We start from the raw sequence: 17789 nt of genomic DNA, 5'->3' as shown, positions 1-17789 counted from the left end.
GTTATCTAAATTATTAAGCCTTAAAAAAAAAGTGCATTATAATACCGTTCAGTCAATTTTTAAATAAACACAATGTTGTTTTAATATGTTAAAGAACTTAAGACATCAAATAGTAGATAATCACGATAAGAACTGAACTGAACTAAGGATATCGATCGAAGGCCTGACGAGATAAAAAAAGAGTGGTTAGAATCATGCTTAAGCTGCAGCGTGATAAGTCAGCTAAAGAACATTTTAAGGACCTAAAAATCTTTACCGTTTACGGGCAGTATATATATGAATCAATAATAATTACAAAAATACAAGACATATTCGGAACCAAAAGAAAAATCCTATTCTTATAATTTAAGAAATAAGAACGAAAATGTACAACCAACCACACAGGACTAAATTTTTTTAAAAGAAACCATCTTATGCAGGTAATAGATTTTGAAAATGTATTAAAAATAAAATAATATTAAAAAATAAACAGATCCAAACAAATTTAAAAAAATATTGAAAGAGTTTTTAATAAATTTAGCAATTTATTCTTTTGAAGATTTTTCTACCTCCCTCAGTCGCTATGATAGATGAAATTATCTTACTAGATTTGTAATATGTATTTGTTGTTTTTATAACCATTCCTCATGTTTTGCTGTGTTTATCCTATTGAATTATTTTGAAACTATTTATTGTACAGTGTACATAAAAACGAATAAAGATATTTGAATTGAATTGAATTGATACGCAGCGAGACTTGAGAGACTGAGACCATCACATTGTCTTTCATAACAGAACAGCGCAGTGTTTGATATGGGTCGTTGCTATAACTACAGTCGGTTGCTATGGAAATGAAACTCTTACTCTTACTCTCAGGGCCATGCATATCTAAGGAGATATTTGGCCGCACCAACAAAGCCTCTCCATCTTGCTCTATCCTCTGCATCCTCCTCAGTTGCTCCTAGTTGCTCCATGTCTTTCCTTACTTGGCTCCACCATTTGTGTTTTGGCCTTCCTCTCGGTCGTCTTCCTTCGGGATTTCTTAGTAAAACTAATTTTAACTTATTTTGCTCCTCTTTTCGTAAAACATGTCCAGCCCATCTAACTCTTCTACACTTAAATTCACATACCACATCTGGATCTCTGTAGAGTTCTCTCAGTTCTCTGTTGTGTCTCTTCCTCCATTCACCACCTTCATAAATTGGTCCATAGATTTTTCTTAAAATCCTATTTCGAATGTGATTAACTTCTTTTCTTCTTTTTTATTTGGTTTCCATGTTTCAGCTCCGTATAATAATACTAGGCTGATTATTGTCTTATAAATTCTAACTTTGGTGTTTTTTGACAGTAACTTAGAGGACATCAGTCTGTTGCAAGCGTAGAAACATCTGTTTGCCAGATTTAGTCTATTTTGGATTTCTATTTATTCTTTGTTTTCCCTGGATAAGATAACCCCTAAGTACTTAAAATGTTCTACTTTTTCAAATTTATGGTCATCTACCTGCAGTGGGTCTTGGGCTATACCTTGATTTCTTAAAAATTGCATATATTTGGTTTTCCCATCATTTACTTTTAGTCCTAATTGTCCTGTTTTGTCCATAAATACTTTTGTTAGTTGGCGTAGGTCCTCTAAAGATTCTGCAAAAATGACGACATCGTCTGCAAACGCTAATATGTTAATTCTGGAGCCAATTGAAATTCCCTTATCTATTGTTGCCACTTCTTGTAGAGCTTCTTCTATTGCTAGGTTGAAGAGGATTGGGGAGAGACCATCCCCTTGCCTTACCCCTGCATTTACTGTAAAGGGCTCCGAGACTCTCCCATTTACTTTTACTGAAAATGTGGAATTTGCTACAGTTGTTCTAGCAAGGTTTATAAGTTTGGTTGGGATTCCAAATTTGTCCATCTTTTTCCACAGTTTCTCTCTATTTATGCTATCATACGCTTTTTGGAAATCAATAAATATTGCAAAAAACTCCCTATTAAACTCCCAATACTTCGATATGACTTCTTTAAGGATAAATATTTGATTCATTGTGGACCTGCCTTTCATGAAACCAGCCTGATGATCTAGGATTAGTTCATTTGTATATTCTTCGATCCGATTTAATACTATCTTTGATAAAACTTTGTACGGTATGCTAAGGAGTGATATGCCTCTAAAATTACTACATTCTTCTTTCTCTCCTTTCTTGTGAATGGGGACTACTATTGCTTCCCTCCATTCTTCTGGAATTTCTTCTCTCTCCCAGATTATTTTAATCAGTTCCCAAAGCTTTCCTATTACTACTCCCCCTCCCTTCTTCAGTATTTCTGCTGTTATCCCATCTCTGCCTGGGGCTTTATTGCTCATTAGAGCTTTGACTGCTGCTTCGACTTCTTCTCTGGTTGGTGCCTCAACCTTTGGTTGAACGTGATAGTATACGTCATAGTTATCTTCTTCTGGTGCAAAGTCCACACCATCTACATTTAGTAAGTCACAGAAATATTCTCTCCATCTTTCTATAACTTGTTGGGTTTCTGTAACAACAATGCCTTCTTTATGTTTCACTCCATAAGGGTTTGGAGTGTAACCTTTTTTAAAAAACCTTACTTTTATGTAAAAATCTCGTGCATTATTTGCTGTGCACTCTTCTTCTGCTTTTTCAATCAGACTATTTTTTATGTACCTTCTTTTCTTCTGTCTCAATATTCTGTTTGTTTCTCTACTTATTTCATTGTATTGTTGTTTATCTTCCGTGGACTGACTGCACAACCATGCCCTTTTCTTCTCCTTTCGCTCTATTACCTTTGTTTCACATTCCTCATCAAACCAGGGTTTTTTGTTGGTTCTTTTCTTTTTCCCACACACTTCTTTCGCTGTTTTTATTATGCTTTCCTTAAACACACTCCAGTTTTTATTTACATCCTCTTCTACTTGGAGGTTTTGTAAAGCTTGGAATCTGTTTTCTAGTTTCAGCTTGAATTCTCTTGTTACCTGTTTGTCTTCTAACTTTTCTGTGTCAATATGTAAATTATAGATTTCTTCCTTTCTTTTATGTATTGCGATTCTTTGGGCTACCTTAACTAACATTAAAGAGTGGTCTGTTCCGCATTCTGCTCCTCTTATACTTTTTATATCTGTTATGCTGCTTTTGTGACGTTGGTATACTAGGACATGGTCTATTTGATTTATAGTGGTTCCATTAGGGGATGTCCATGTGTACTTGTGTATATCTTTCCTAGGGAACATAGTACTCGCTATTTTGAAATTGTTGGCAAGGGCAAAACTTGCAAGTCTAGACCCATTATCGTTTGAGTTTACATGAAGGCTCTCTTTCCCTATAGCTGGTTTCCATATGTCCTCTCTGCCTACTTTTGCATTGGCATCACCCAGAACGATTTTCATGTCATACCTTGGTAACTTTTCCACCTGTTCTTCCAGACGTTCATAGAAACCATCTTTATCATCATCTTCTGCTTCTTCTGTGGGTGCATAGAAGCTGACTAGAGATATATTTTTAAACTTTCCTCTTAACCTAATATTGCACATTCTGTTATCTTTGGCTTCAAAATGTATCACAGACTCAGCAATTTTCTTATTTACAGCAAAACCTACTCCTCCATAATAAATGTTATCTTCACCACCACTATAGTAAATAAGGTAATTCTTCGTATTAATCCTTCCTGCTAAGGACCACCGCGTCTCTTGCAACGCTACAACGTCCAAATTATATTTTTCTAACTCCTGCGCTAGAATATCACTAGCTCCAGGTATTGCTAGGCTTCTTATGTTCCATGTACCAAAACGCAATAATTGAGGGCATTTCCGAGTCATTTTCCCTTTATTCCGTCCAGTTTCCGAGGCTTTTTGTTGGTGATACGTAACAGATGTGTTTTGCAGGGCGGGTTGTCAGCCCAGCGCCCAACCCCCACCCTGGAGGACCAGGGGTTTAACCCTCCGAGTGTCACGCGTCATAAAAACGACGCACAACACACTTTGTGTAGGGTCACGCGTCGCTTTTAAGACGCACAAACATCGTTTACGGCGAAGGCTCTATGACTGACTGAATCGGATTGAACTGGATCGAGTTAGGTATCGTTCTTTCCGTAATATTCTAAGCTTTCTGCAGAGGTCTGTCTCTAAGCGCTATTCATTTTAGTTCCGAAAATATTGTAGCAGACAGCTGACGTGCGTGTATTTGTAAACAGCTAGGTTCCCCCGGACCGATGACTGATGTGTTTTATTACGTTTATCATTGTTTTAGTGTTAAAAATCAAAAGTAGTGATATACGTGATGCATTATAAGAAGATTTAAGTGGTTTTGAAGTGCTGGTTGATGATCCTGAAGAAGTAGGTAGTGATATTGATGTAAATTATCAGCCAGATTCCTGGCTATGGTTAGGCTATGCATTCTTAGCTAAACGCTATGTACTGAAATCCGTTTTTCGCTCATAACTTATTTATTTGATAACTTACCTCGCTATATGATTATATATTTGTAATCCTCATTAAATTTAGAACAAAGTGGCTATTTTCAAATATTTATAGGCCTATAATTTATACAATTTCATTGAGCGCGAACTTATTTTTTTTTTGAAAATTTTCGAAATTATATTTTTTTTACCTAAAAATTTTTTTTTTGAAAAAATGTTCCTTATGTTTTATATATAATATTGAAGCCCATGATTTTTTAAACAAAATGGTATATAGAACATTAGAATTAACATTGTTTTAAGCTTCTCAGATCCGTTTTAATAAAACCTTGCAAAGGGGCCAAAAATAGGTGGACATTAAGGCCTAAACTATGGACACTCAGAGGGTTAATTTTGGAGTCACCTTCTCCTAGGTTCGTGGCTTCCACTGCAGTAATATGGAAATGAAAACCTATATTATATTGTGCACTGGACACTGTGCCATGTGTGGCCGGGGAGAAAGGAAGAGAGAACTAAAAACAACAACATGATAAAAATAACATGATAAAACTCACGTAACATTTGTGGTCGGGGTGTTAGGCATTCCAGGTTTACTTCCGAACCACCTCTTAGTGGCACTCAGGAATGATCTGCTCATTCCTTTTTTGTTTGATATCTGTAAAATGTACAAATAACTTTTAAATAAAGTCTTCAAGGAAAAAGCTTAAACATGAGAATCTTATCATACAATGCTCCAAATCACAACAAATCTGAAGATTGCATATTTTCACTCTTCTAATTTAACTTGAATTCCTAGATAATAGATTACTGAAAATACCATACAAGTCATGATGACATTGTGATAAATAAACACCACACTCATCCCTGGCTTAAAATATTCACCATGGTGCTTTGGCATAGTATAATTCAAATCTAATCTGTAAGTACTAATTTGAGTTAATGTAATCATTACCAAATCAGTCAGCTGTGATATCTGACTCTCCACATGAGGCACCAAGCAGCTGACACAGAAACAGCTGATGAACTCCCTGAGTCTGTCCAAGTCGTCTGCCGTAAGACAGCCGCCGTGGACACCAGCAGTCACAGGCCAGTTGTGGTTAGTCACACCGTCCACCACACTCTGCTAAGTAACAAGTTTCAGGTTTGTATGACAAGTAGTTTTTTATGTCCTTTCACATCCTTGGACACTACGCTCTAGCCAAGGCCCCACTAGAAAAACAGGCCATGCTGTAGCGTGGGCAGCACAACACTACGTCACAGGGTGGATAGTTGTACTTAAGTTGCCAGACGTAAACCGCCAGCATATTTACCCATATGGGACATGGCAGTGAATCTATCCACAAGTGTGACGTCATGGATCCTGCAGCATGGCCTGTAATTCTAGTGGGCCTTGCTATAGCCCAGAACTGTTTAACACATTACTTCTGACTAGGCCTAGAGGGTTTGCCATTATCACATATATACATACATTGGTGATTGGAAGGATTTGAACCCAGGACCTTGGGGTCCAAAGACAATGATCTACAATTAGACCAGATTGCACCACTGTGTGACGGCTGTCTCATCACTTTGTCCGAATAGTTGACGGAATGGAAATAAATTACACTTGTGGATTATAATACTACCCTACCTTGCTTGCGTCCAAGTGCTGTATTGACCATGCAATAACAGCGCTAACAAAATTTTTACTCTTTAAAAGAAAACGCTGATAAATCAAACTACATAAGTCTTAGAAGTCTATCAACAATTTTTGTCTGTACAAACTTATTACCAAGATAGATTCTTGTGTGAAGTTTTTCTTATTGTGATTAATCATTAACATTTCTACTTCAACCTGACTTGTGTTACGGTGAATTCACAAGCATATAAATTGTGTATGGTGCTTTGTGTAGTAAGTTACTGTCTATAACGTAGAAAAATGAAGGGGTGTGAGTGGCCATGTTGTGTCTACTCATGTGGTGTCTATACATACCCAGAATTTCAAAACTAGCAATTTTAAAGTAAAAAAAACGTCAAGAGATGCTACAGTAATATAAAATTTTAGTTTTTACTTTGATACCTAACAAAGATATTTGTTTAGGCACCATTTACTTAAAGTGGTTTAAATACCTGGATTTAATTAATTAAATTCATTGCTTTATGTCGAATTATGTCGAGTCATCTTCAGGCGTACAAGGTATAAAGTTGTTACTTCATTTAAAGGTAGTTTTTTTTTTAATGGTAAAACACTTGGCACGGACATTGAATGGACACTAACGTTTAACATTAAAAAAAAAACACTAAAATTTACTGAGACGGTGAGCGACATGTGAAGGCCGGATGTGAAGTCTAGACAGCGTTTCCACTGAGTTGAAACCGGTTGCAACATAATGCAACAAATTGGATTAATTAAATTAAGGTGTTTAAACCACTTTAATTACTATCCAGAAATCCGGAGGCTAACATCCATCAATCAATATGCATCATTGTTCTAGATGTGCTCTAGTGTTCTAGATGAAAAATAAATTGCTGACTAGGCTAGATGAAAAAAAACAGAGTAAAAAAATTCACATTCAAAGTTAAACACTAGTGAATTAAAATATTGATTCATAGATCTGCACAAGCCAAAGCTATCCAGCCATTGAAAGCAAGAACCAAGTGATTAAAAATTAAAAATGCAGAAAATAGCTTAATTAATTTAATAAGTGCACAAGTGTGATTATTTGCATAAAAGGTGCATTTTAACCAATAACATTCAAAATAGCATCAGGGCCGTCCCTAGGGTTGGCGGCGCCCCCTCACCCACGGCGCCCGGGGCAGCTTGCCGCCAAAAAAAAAAAAGTAGGGACCACGAAAGTTTGCAGTTGAGGGAGGAGCCTATTTACCACCTGACTTTGAAGGAGCCAAATTGCGGTGTTGCCAAATCTAATAATACCAGCTGATTTGACATTGTTTAGTTATTTAGTAAGTGTCGTCAACAGGCGATATGGCGACGTCCCACTAGCCTTGTCTTGTGATTGGCTACCGCCAACTGCAAACTTTCATGGTCCCGACTGTAAATCAAGATATTAGAGTGTCTAGTTAACTAGAAAACCAGTTAAACTGAGAACGCTATATGAATTTTGATTCTAAAGTCAGTTCCCAAGTAGGCCTACCAGTACATTTACCAAGAACTGGTGGTACCGAGGACCAATTTAATCGCCAAATCACTATTTTCAACAATATTATTTAAATAATCGAATCTCTTGGATTTTCCTTCCATCATAAAACACTGACCTTATCGTGGATGCTGTTGTGCAGCTGGTCTGACACCGGACTTAGGGGATGCATGATGACAGGAGTAGAGGGAGAAGTTTCCCCCGCCTCCTGAGCTGCCTCTACGGTGGTCAAACCTTCCAAGTTGTTCCGCATCACCTCATCGGCTTCATTGGTGTCCTTCAACATCACATGTATAGACCATGTCAATTGGAATGTGTAGAGTCATGAGGGAAAAGCTCCTGAGTTTACCTGTCTCACCCGTTGATTCTCATAAGATTCACTTTGTCGCAGCCCCCACACAACTTGGATCTCCAGGAGTCGTACCCTTGCACATCGGTGTGAAACCAGATTATCAGTGTCCACTCCAAGTGAGAGCTGAACACTGACACCGAGAGTAACACCACTAGACCTTACTCCGTCCACAAGCGACTGTAATGGAAGGGTTCTACTGCATGTGAATCTCTCATGCCACTCTAATTAACACGATCGATACACAAACAATAGGTGGGTCAGCTACAAATTGTTTAGCACTCAACCCAAGGCACTATTTGTTATTTTTTAATTTTTTCTCTTATAAAATTTTGTTTCACAAGGCTCGAGGAAGACAGTGAAATGATTTGTGGCTTATCTTCATATTGCAAGATTATTTTATTCCTAATGATTTTCAAAGAGATATTTCCAAATAAATATTAACTGGTTTCTGATGTGCTACACAAATATTCTTTAGGGAAGGAACAATACAAAAATTGAGAGAAAATATTATAGAAATCAAGCACTCGGGAAATTGATTATGAGCAGTGGTTTTGTTTCAGTGATTGAAACAACATTTCTGAATCAATTTGAGCTCAAATTCATAACAGTAAATAGCAGAGCGCAAGCATAGACAAAAAGAATTAAATAATAGACCGTCAGCTGTGCTGCGGTTACCATAGGTTCTGGCGCACACCGCTTGGAGCGCCATGAAGTTACGGCGTACACGCTACATAAACTACAGCGGTGTGCGCCGGAACCTATGGTAACTATGGTAACCGCAGCATGGCTGACAGTCTATATTTTATTCTTTTTGTCTATGGCACAAGGTATCAGAGATAGGGTTCAATTGCATAGCCAATGGGATCCCAGATTGAATTTCACAACATTTATTTGCAGCTTATAGATCTTTGACTCGCAATTTGTACACTTTTCAAGAGAAAAGGGCAACCAGGTCCAGGTTAAAAAATGTTCAAAATACCTCAAAAACTCAACTCAAATACCTTAACTTCTGACAACTTTGCACCATTATGAGCCAACTAAAACGCTTATTTTACTTTTTCATCAAGAGCAACATCTTCTCTTAAGTGCTAAATTACATCCTTTTTTGGGGGGGTTTTTCCAATTTATTACAAGATTATGTCTCCCTCTAATTGTTTGTGTATTCTTTTCTTTACTCACCTTGCTGACCCAAACGGACATCCTTTTTTCGTTGATCCTGGACTACTTATTAATAGTTTACTATTTGTTGAGAGAGTTAATTCTTTTTGTTACAAAGATGAATTTCACACTTAGTAAACATACCTAATACAATAGTTGTTGGCTAATACAAAACCTACAAAATACTTAAATTTTAACAAAAGCAGTAATTTAATTAAATACTAGCGAGGCAGTTTATCAGTAATCAAATAGCTTAGAATGGTTATATGAGAATATGCAAGATCCTTATAGAACAAAGCAGAGCTTGATGGTTCGGCAGATTCAAAACAATTGTACTCAGGCAGATCCAAAATCTTGAATTGGCTTGCATTTTCATAACTTGCACACGCTGCCAAACAAGAATATTTCAAACAACAAAGATCAGCAAAGACCAAAAGCTGAAGCAGATGATGAAGTAGATCATGCCATGAAAGATGTGTGCTCAACTCAGACAACAGTATTTAGAGATATTGCTGTTATTTTTGTATAGGCCTATTGATAAAATATAGATAAACAACCGAATAAACTAATTAAAGTGGTCCATCAAAGGCCATAAAATTATAATTTTAAGGCCTTTAGTTATAATTTTCACCAAACTACACAGTAATCAACTGATTTTGGTCTCTTTGTAGCCCTGAAATTTGTTGGATTGGTATAATAAACTGGAGTCCAGTTTAAGTTAGGCCTATTAAAGTGTTTTGTTTGTGTGTACAAGTTGTGTTTTACTCAACCTGTAGGCTACATTTGTTGCTGGTAGTGTGGTGAAAAATAGCATGCGCAGGTCACCCGCAAAAATGTTTACAGTACTCGCATGAAATCAGGTGCTCGGCAAGCCTCGCACAGTACAAACATGCTCGAATAGTAAACACCTTTTACCTGGCCTTGTAGCGTATAGTAAAACATTTTCCTGGATGGCAAGATCTACTTGTATTTGTTCCTGATAGTTACCTGAGAATGATATCTCCTGGTGATGAACTGACTCCACGGGTCTGGCAATTGAGTGTCTGAGGTCGGCGCCGCCTGGGAGTTGATGTTCAGGAAGAAACTGTTGTTCACTCCGTACGTAGTCTTCATCGTCTCGTACAGGCTTTCAGCTCTGAAATTGAAGGTTGACTTAACTAAACAGGGTTGTGAAAAAATTGGTTTTCTTCCACTACATGGGAATTATCCCATTTCCACACCTGTAAACAGTACGCAAAATAGCTCATTCCCACTTGCTAAATCAGTTGATATCACTGTTGGCGTTTCTACGCCTATATATAATCCTATCCATAATAGGAAAAATCTATTAACACGTTCGCTGCTGAGCGCTAGAGGCTGGGACGGCGCCAGGAGCTGAACTAGCGCTCGCCGTTGCGTAACATTGCAGCTGATACACTGAATTGCACTAAAAACAACAGTACATTTATACTGGATAGCAATGATCTGCAATAAAAGTGGCTTTGGACATAGTACCAAGCGATTCTGATAGATAGCAGCACTACCCAGGTTGCAGTTGGTAAAGTAGTGTCGCTATCTAGCAGGAAAGAGGTGGGACAAAGCCCTGTTGTATACGACTCTGGTAGTGATTTTGGGAAACTATATTTTTTATTGTCAGAAAAGTACGTCTCCACGAGCTGCAAAGAAATATAGGACGCTCGTGACGAGCTGGCTGATCCATGGAAACATTAAACAACAATGAACGGCAAGGTTCCGGAACGTTCCTAGCTCCTGGCGCCGTGGCCCGTCTGACGTTCCGGAACGTCCGTAGCAGCGAACGTGTTAAATGTGAAAGTATTTTATGCCAATAGATTGAAAAAAATTATGTCCTAACTGAATAGGCTATGCTTTTAAAAGTATCTATAGGCCTATATTAATAGGCCTGCATGTTTCTTCAAAACCTTTTTTCTCAGCTCGTGTACATTGCAGGGAAAATCTACGCATATTGTTAGAAGGATATTTTCCTGTAGATGTGCAGAAAAATTAACATGGGCCTTATGAGTTGCCATGCTGGTGACGAAATAACAACGAAATATAAACATAAAATCAAAACAAATGGAAGGAATTCCAATCACATGTTTTTTATTTAAAGTGTGAGTGAAAATAGAAAGGTCTGTCCATTGCCTATTTTTGGTTGAGTTTTCGACCACTGAATGACCTCTAGTTGGTATTTATTCATGTTAAAATGTTATACCACCTAGGACCTTAAAATCATCATAATGTTTTTTGTATTTTGATAAAGGTGTGACTCATACCACTAATCAGTTCACGGACGTCTTCCTACATCTTAGAACATTCACTTTGAAATAATTATTGTTCCTGTCTGATGTCAAAACTTACAGTGGAGTGTTGCCATCCATGTTGTCATGTAGAAGTACGTGGTAACGCAGCACACCCCCGCTCCCCCCGCCTGGACTGAACCACTTGGGAAGCTTGGCAGGGGACACTGTCTGCATTTGCTGCAGCTGAGCAGATATATGCTGCAGACGATCCATGGGAGACTGCTCAGCTGACGAGACTACCAAGATACCTGCCGTTAGTTCAGGAAAACAACCACTCAGAGATACAAATAACTGTAAAACGCCAAAATAAAGGGTACCTAGCTATTAAATATTTCATGATGGTTGGCCTCTGGATCGTTAAAATTAGCACTAATAAGGTTTAAATTACCTGGCTTCTGTCATCGATCTTCGGTAGTTTTATGAAACTACAGCTGTTTCATGCCTATCACTGGCACATCTTCAGGTTTGTTGAACGCCAGCTTCTTTATAAAACATCCCTCGGTGTTGAGTTCGTCATGGTTACACAAAAAACATGTAGACATTTACACACACGAAAACACGCACGAAACATTTAAACATTAATTAAAGAACGACTGCGAAACGTGATGCGGCGCCGGTGATGGATAAGTCGCGAGTTATCCATCACCGGCGCCGCATCACGTTTCGCAGTCGTTCTTTAATTAATGTTTAAATGTTTCGTGCGTGTTTTCGTGTGTGTAAATGTCTACATGTTTTTTGTGTAACCATGACGAACTCAACACCGAGGGATGTTTTGTAAAGAAGCTGGCGTTCAACAAACCTGAAGATGTGCCAGTGATAGGCATGAAACAGCTGTAGTTTCATAAAACTACCGAAGATCGATGACAGAAGCCAGGTAATTTAAACCTTATTAGTATTAAATATTTGTATGTTTTAGGCTTACTAGATTACAAACTATTCTATAAATTCTTTTGTGGACATTTACAAAGCAGAAACTCAAACAAATTCTGGCTCTGCATTTAAAGTAGAATCACAATTTAAAGGATACAGGCTAGGTAATGTTTGGTGAACTCGTGATCTGAAGGGAACTGCACTTGTAGGAAAGTGTCTCGCCACGCATCAAACCAAGGAACAGAAACGGGTACATCCAGACTAACATTTCCTGGAACAAATAATCAAATTAGAACCATTCTCATTTAGGTATGTATTCGTTAAAGCAGTTTTATATACCTGATTGCTTTTTAGGTGGTAAGATTGAATTTTTGTAGATATAAAGAAAAGTTTATTAACATCAAAATATTCAAAATACTACTTCTCGGGTCGTTTGCGCCCTTGTCTGAACATCAGTTGGCGGGTTAGGTTAAGTACCTAACTTATGTCCATTAAACAAGTTCAAAATTACTAGCAAGCGGGTATTTACTAGCAGTACTAACTTACTGGCTCTAATGTTTGTTTCACAAAGTGCTAGTTAACACATTGCTTAGGCTACTGCCTAAACTGGCACTCATACTAATGTCGTCTGATTGAGGCTTTAGGCTGATATAACCTCCAACTTTACCCCAGATACTATCCAGACAGACAATCAAAATGCAAACAGGTTCAAATCTCTAGCTGGTAATTTCTGGTCTGTGTATTATAGAAATTGCAATCCTAAAACACTCTAGTCCTGTGGGATAAAACTTAAATTTTAAACCTTAAAAATCAATGTTACATAGTTAACAAATTTGTCTGTGATTAGCTAACGGGTAGGCTACAGTTCCGCAGAGAACCAACGATATCAGATGAAATATTCCTAGTTTTGATATATCGTATTATCGTATTGGATATAGTTTTCACATAATTATTGATTGAATGTACAGTAGACTCCCTCTTATCTGGACACCTTTTAACCGGACATCTGTTTAACCGGACTACACTCAGCGGAAATGGCATCTCTTTAACCGGACAACTTTTATTAGCACATTGGTTTAGCCGGACTAGATTGGCAGGAAGTGGGCGGTACTGAAACAACTGTTCTCATGGGAAAGATTTGAGACCAGTTATCACGTGACTAAATACAATGCTCTCCTAAATTTAAGTTGAATATCACAGTAAACGGTCCGTTTTAACAAGTTTTTGGGGACGTCGGTTTAACCGGAAAAACCATTATCCCGACCGCCCTCCGTCCCGAGGAGTCCGGATAAGAGGGAGTCTACTGTATTGAATATGAACATTTTAAGCCATAGGGTTTTTCAAGAAGACTCTTTCTTTCTGGTATAAGTCATAGGACTATTAGGCCTATAATATTCACTGTGCTGGAAATTTGGTTAGTTTAGACCAATTTAACTTAGGCCTAATTTAATTTCTAATAATAAAAAACAAAGTTACAACATTCATTGAAACAGACGTTGTTATGTTGTATTTTCTAAAACAGATAAATTACAAAGACGTTAAATTGCATTAGTGTCCTCTTGTTTCATGAGTAAAAAATTTTAATTTTGGAAATAATACCGTACCTTGTTTGCCATTAGGCCTATCATAAATTAAACTGAACTAAGCTAACCTAAGCCAAACGCTGCAGCGCACTGTTAAAGACTAGCGGGTGGTCCTCTTCTTGGAAAGACCCATAACAAAAAATCAATAATTTTATTTATTACGGTACGGTATCAAATTAAAATGTCATCTGATAAAATATTGTATAGGGCTCTCTAGGAAACTGTAGGTAGGCCTACAAGCTCACTCAAGTTAACACAATTATGTGTACGTAGATAAGTTATGAGTGTGGAAGGGAAAAAGTTTTAGATCGTTTTAGTTCAATCTAAGTAAAATTTGGACAGGTCAAACTCTAGTTAAAGAATCAATGCTAAAATTACATGGCATCATTAGGGATGTAAAATACCCGGGTATTTAAAACTCGGGGTAAATACCCTGGGTATTTACCTGGGTAAATACCCAAAATCCATAAATACCCGGGTATTTTGGGTATTTATGAAATCGATTGAAATTAATTTATATTTACCCCCAAATATGGTATAGTTATCATTACATGATAAATTAGGATAGTCTTTAACACCTTTTACAGTAACTTGAAGCTTTGCTAGTACCTTTTAATGATTTAGCACTTTTTTTTAATAATAAAGTTTCTGATTGAGAATGGGGTTTCCTGTTTTAAATCGAGTAACGTCAGATAAATTTAACTTACTAAAAATAGTATATTAAAAAAGGCTCTGGCTATTTAAATTTTTATCATTTTATAAATTTATAACCAATTAAATAACATAAACAAAATTATTTTAATTTAAAAATATCCAGGAATTGTTGAAAGATTTATTGTGCTATATAGATTCAAATGTTTTGTATCACAAGTTTATGAAATTAGTTTTTTTTTTTTACACCATTGATACCAACAAAAGATCTAGAACAAAATAAAAAAATAGAAAATATTATTAAATCCTGCCATCCTACAGATTGAATTTTAATTATTTTCTGAAGTTGTTTACACATAGGCCACTACAAGGTAAAATTTTCCTGTTTTTCTAAATAATTATTATTACTTTACAAATTTTTTTTCTTCACTTTCAATAAAATAAATTCATCTATCTATCATAGAAATTAAAAATCATAAGTAGTCAGGACCAGTGCAACCATGCGACCAGGATATTTATGCCGATTAAGCTTTATGCTCAGACCTGGGTATTTATGGCGATTAAACCCAGAAGTAAAATGCTAGTAGTGACCATATGAAATTTTGTTTGACACATTTTATCATCATTTTACTATCCTTACAGGGTAATAATTGCAAAAAAACATCTCAATCTTCTCTAACTTTAATAAAAATTATAAATACCCAGTTTTTGGGTATTTACCCGGGCCTGGGGTAAATACCCGGGTAAATACCCAATTTATATTTACCTACCCACTGGGTATTTACCCGGCCCACATCACTAGGCATCATGATCTGAAACACTGCTTAAATTACTTTAATCACTTTGTAGACCTCCTAAAAAGTAAGGCCAAACCATGTTCCGTAGGCTAATAGCCTACATACTGTCATAACGTATCTTATCATACCATGGCTCTAAAATACCTTAAGTTGACTCACCCACAGTCATAGTTGTAGTCTTTTCATTTACATGACTACTGACTGACTCGTTGAGAAATTTCCTAGCCATTGTCGGTTGAGGGGGTCTTGAATCCACGTGGGAAACATTTATGCGGAAGTTCTTAAGAGTAATTATAGTTCCAGATGGCTCTCGATAGCTTGCTGTTAACAAAACACTGAGTTAACCGTGGCAGTAGAATTTAATATCCAATTACTAAATCTAATAAGGGTAACTTAACTCAGATGTAAATTTCTGCTACTAGGAAAGAAGAGAAAAACATTGAAATTCATATAGAAAGGTAACGGTACACATAAATAAGGACTTACTTAGGCTACTGATAATCCAAGTTAGCAAAATGAAGAAAATTAATAGGTAGCATATGGCGTACTGAGAAGCATTCTGAAGAAAAACAAAGGTGGCTGGATAATAATAGGTAAAACTAACATATGGAAAGAACGAAGAACCGGTAAGTTTAGTCTTCAGAATCTTGAATATTCTTGATTAACTTAAGTGTAGGTATGGTCCAAAAAGTAACTGATGGTTTGAAGATAGTAACTTATATGACAAAAAAGTAGTAAATTTAGGTTAAACCACTGTTTGGACGAACAATCAATTTACTCGCTAAGTAAAGACTTAAGTAAGTTAGGCCCAGGCCCATCCACCTGGATAAATTGGATTGGGTAGCCTTGGCTGATATATATATATATAGGCCTATATATATAGATATAGAAATAGTTGTTATTGCTAAATGCTGATGAGATGTCTATTACCTATACTTAGACTAAGTTATAAGAACCCAAAACAGGACTAACAAAAATTTCCTTACCTTCAACTTGCAGCTTGCAAAAAGGTTGAATCAATTCAGTAAAGGATAGATTATTTTTCTTGCAAATATCATCAACTAAAGGGCTACACATCACAGCAATCGAAGGAGAAAATGAATGTTGTATAAATTCTTGATAAGATACTTTAAAGTGTGACATTTTCTTCGTTAACTTAGGAGATCAAGTCTGGGAAAAGAAGCCTATTTACACACTTGGACAAGTCTCCATCAACTTATTTCACTAAATGCTCCACCGTCGATTACTATTGTGATATATGTTCAAATAAACCATAGTTTTGATCAAACTAACTAGAGTTTTATTCCCATAAATTTGACATAACTACAAAATGCAAACATAATGATAAAGACTCGCCCACTGCTGGCTGCTTGCTGTCCATGATGATGATGATACAAACAATCAGCTGACAGTTGGTGCCCCGATCTTAACAGCTGAGTTGAACAGCTGCTAAATCATCCTGGAGAAATTTCATAATAGATTATATAGAGTTAAACCATTGATTAAATATACATTTTTTGTTCAGTCTATTGTTATTGATACATTTGTAATTAACGGTTGTATTGTGCACTCCAGAGGCATTAGGAGGAATTTCGCAGTGTACGCAAACGTTATAAAATGAACTTGTTAAACGAGTGAGTCATAAATCACGACCGCTATGGTCTCACTTGGTTCACCGTGCCTCAATAACTAGTAAAAGTTGTTAACGGTTTATTTTTACATTGATGTTAAAAAAATAAACTAAATTACTGAATTGAACCATACATACGAATTTAAATCTCTTAAACATTTTGGTTTCTAGATTGTAAAGATTGTTTGCACTGATCCGCAAGAGTTGCTTGTATCATAGGCATACTGGACCAATTTGCTAGGTCCATATGCTGATTAGATGATAGATCGTTGACGTCAAATATAAAAATAACTAGTCAAACAATGGATCCCAGAGTCCATGAATGAACTAACTATGTTCTTTAACAGAATTGGTTTTGACAAATGATTCGAGATATCATGGACCAGTCATTTGCGCCCTGTTTGAAAGGTAAGAACTATCCAAAGCAAGAGGACACCAATAAGGGGCAAGGATGTCATAATGAGAGTGTTCTAACTTGGAGAAGAGGATACTGTGGTCAACGCAGTCAAACCCCAGTCAGCACACGAGATGTTATCTACGTATTTTTAAAGGTAAATCTTGGTAAACTACAATCAAAGTATTATAAAGTTCAGTATTCTGAAGTGCATGTAAAATGTGCATATTATATAATTTCAAATATTTACAAAGAAAAATGTTATTTACTTTTGTTGTAGTTCAACATAAATGATGTCTTATTTTATTTTTAATCGATTTAAACAAAATGTCTTTGCATATTTCTTCATAAATTGGATGTACTGAATTACTAAAATTCATTTTAATAATATTACAAATAATAATATTATTTGTACTACAATAATACAATAATACAAGTAATAATATTACAAATGTAAATAATCTAATCGACGTAAATGTTCCGTATATTTATGTCTCATATACATCAACAATTAACGATTTC

At 36.3% G+C, this 17789-nt stretch overlaps 1 protein-coding gene across 2 annotated transcripts in view; it reads right to left on the bottom strand.

The window, feature by feature from the left end:
* The window catches only part of LOC128996910 (trafficking protein particle complex subunit 8), a 35591-nt gene extending 18981 nt beyond the window's left edge, over positions 1–16610 (bottom strand). Inside the window, exons 1-8 of one of the 2 annotated variants that reach the window (XM_054422439.1) lie at positions 16230–16610; positions 15403–15564; positions 12370–12483; positions 11401–11590; positions 10030–10177; positions 7651–7809; positions 5348–5518; positions 4950–5050 (exon numbers count right to left, since the gene is read on the bottom strand). In XM_054422439.1, coding sequence (XP_054278414.1) covers positions 4950–5050; positions 5348–5518; positions 7651–7809; positions 10030–10177; positions 11401–11590; positions 12370–12483; positions 15403–15564; positions 16230–16386 — 1202 coding nt within the window. In that variant the 5' untranslated portion in view covers positions 16387–16610. The remainder of the gene's footprint in view (positions 1–4949; positions 5051–5347; positions 5519–7650; positions 7810–10029; positions 10178–11400; positions 11591–12369; positions 12484–15402; positions 15565–16229) is intronic. The other variant, XM_054422440.1, reaches the window with a different exon arrangement.
* Positions 16611–17789: the final 1179 nt, after the last annotated feature.

The sequence above is a fragment of the Macrosteles quadrilineatus genome, unplaced genomic scaffold (assembly GCF_028750875.1).
Source record: "Macrosteles quadrilineatus isolate MER2022 unplaced genomic scaffold, UCM_ALF_1.0 Scaffold_6__1_contigs__length_79288215, whole genome shotgun sequence".
Classification (NCBI taxonomy): Eukaryota; Metazoa; Arthropoda; class Insecta; order Hemiptera; family Cicadellidae; genus Macrosteles; species Macrosteles quadrilineatus.
Note: the sequence above shows the minus strand (reverse complement) of the source record. Positions and strands in the feature narration are given on the sequence as shown.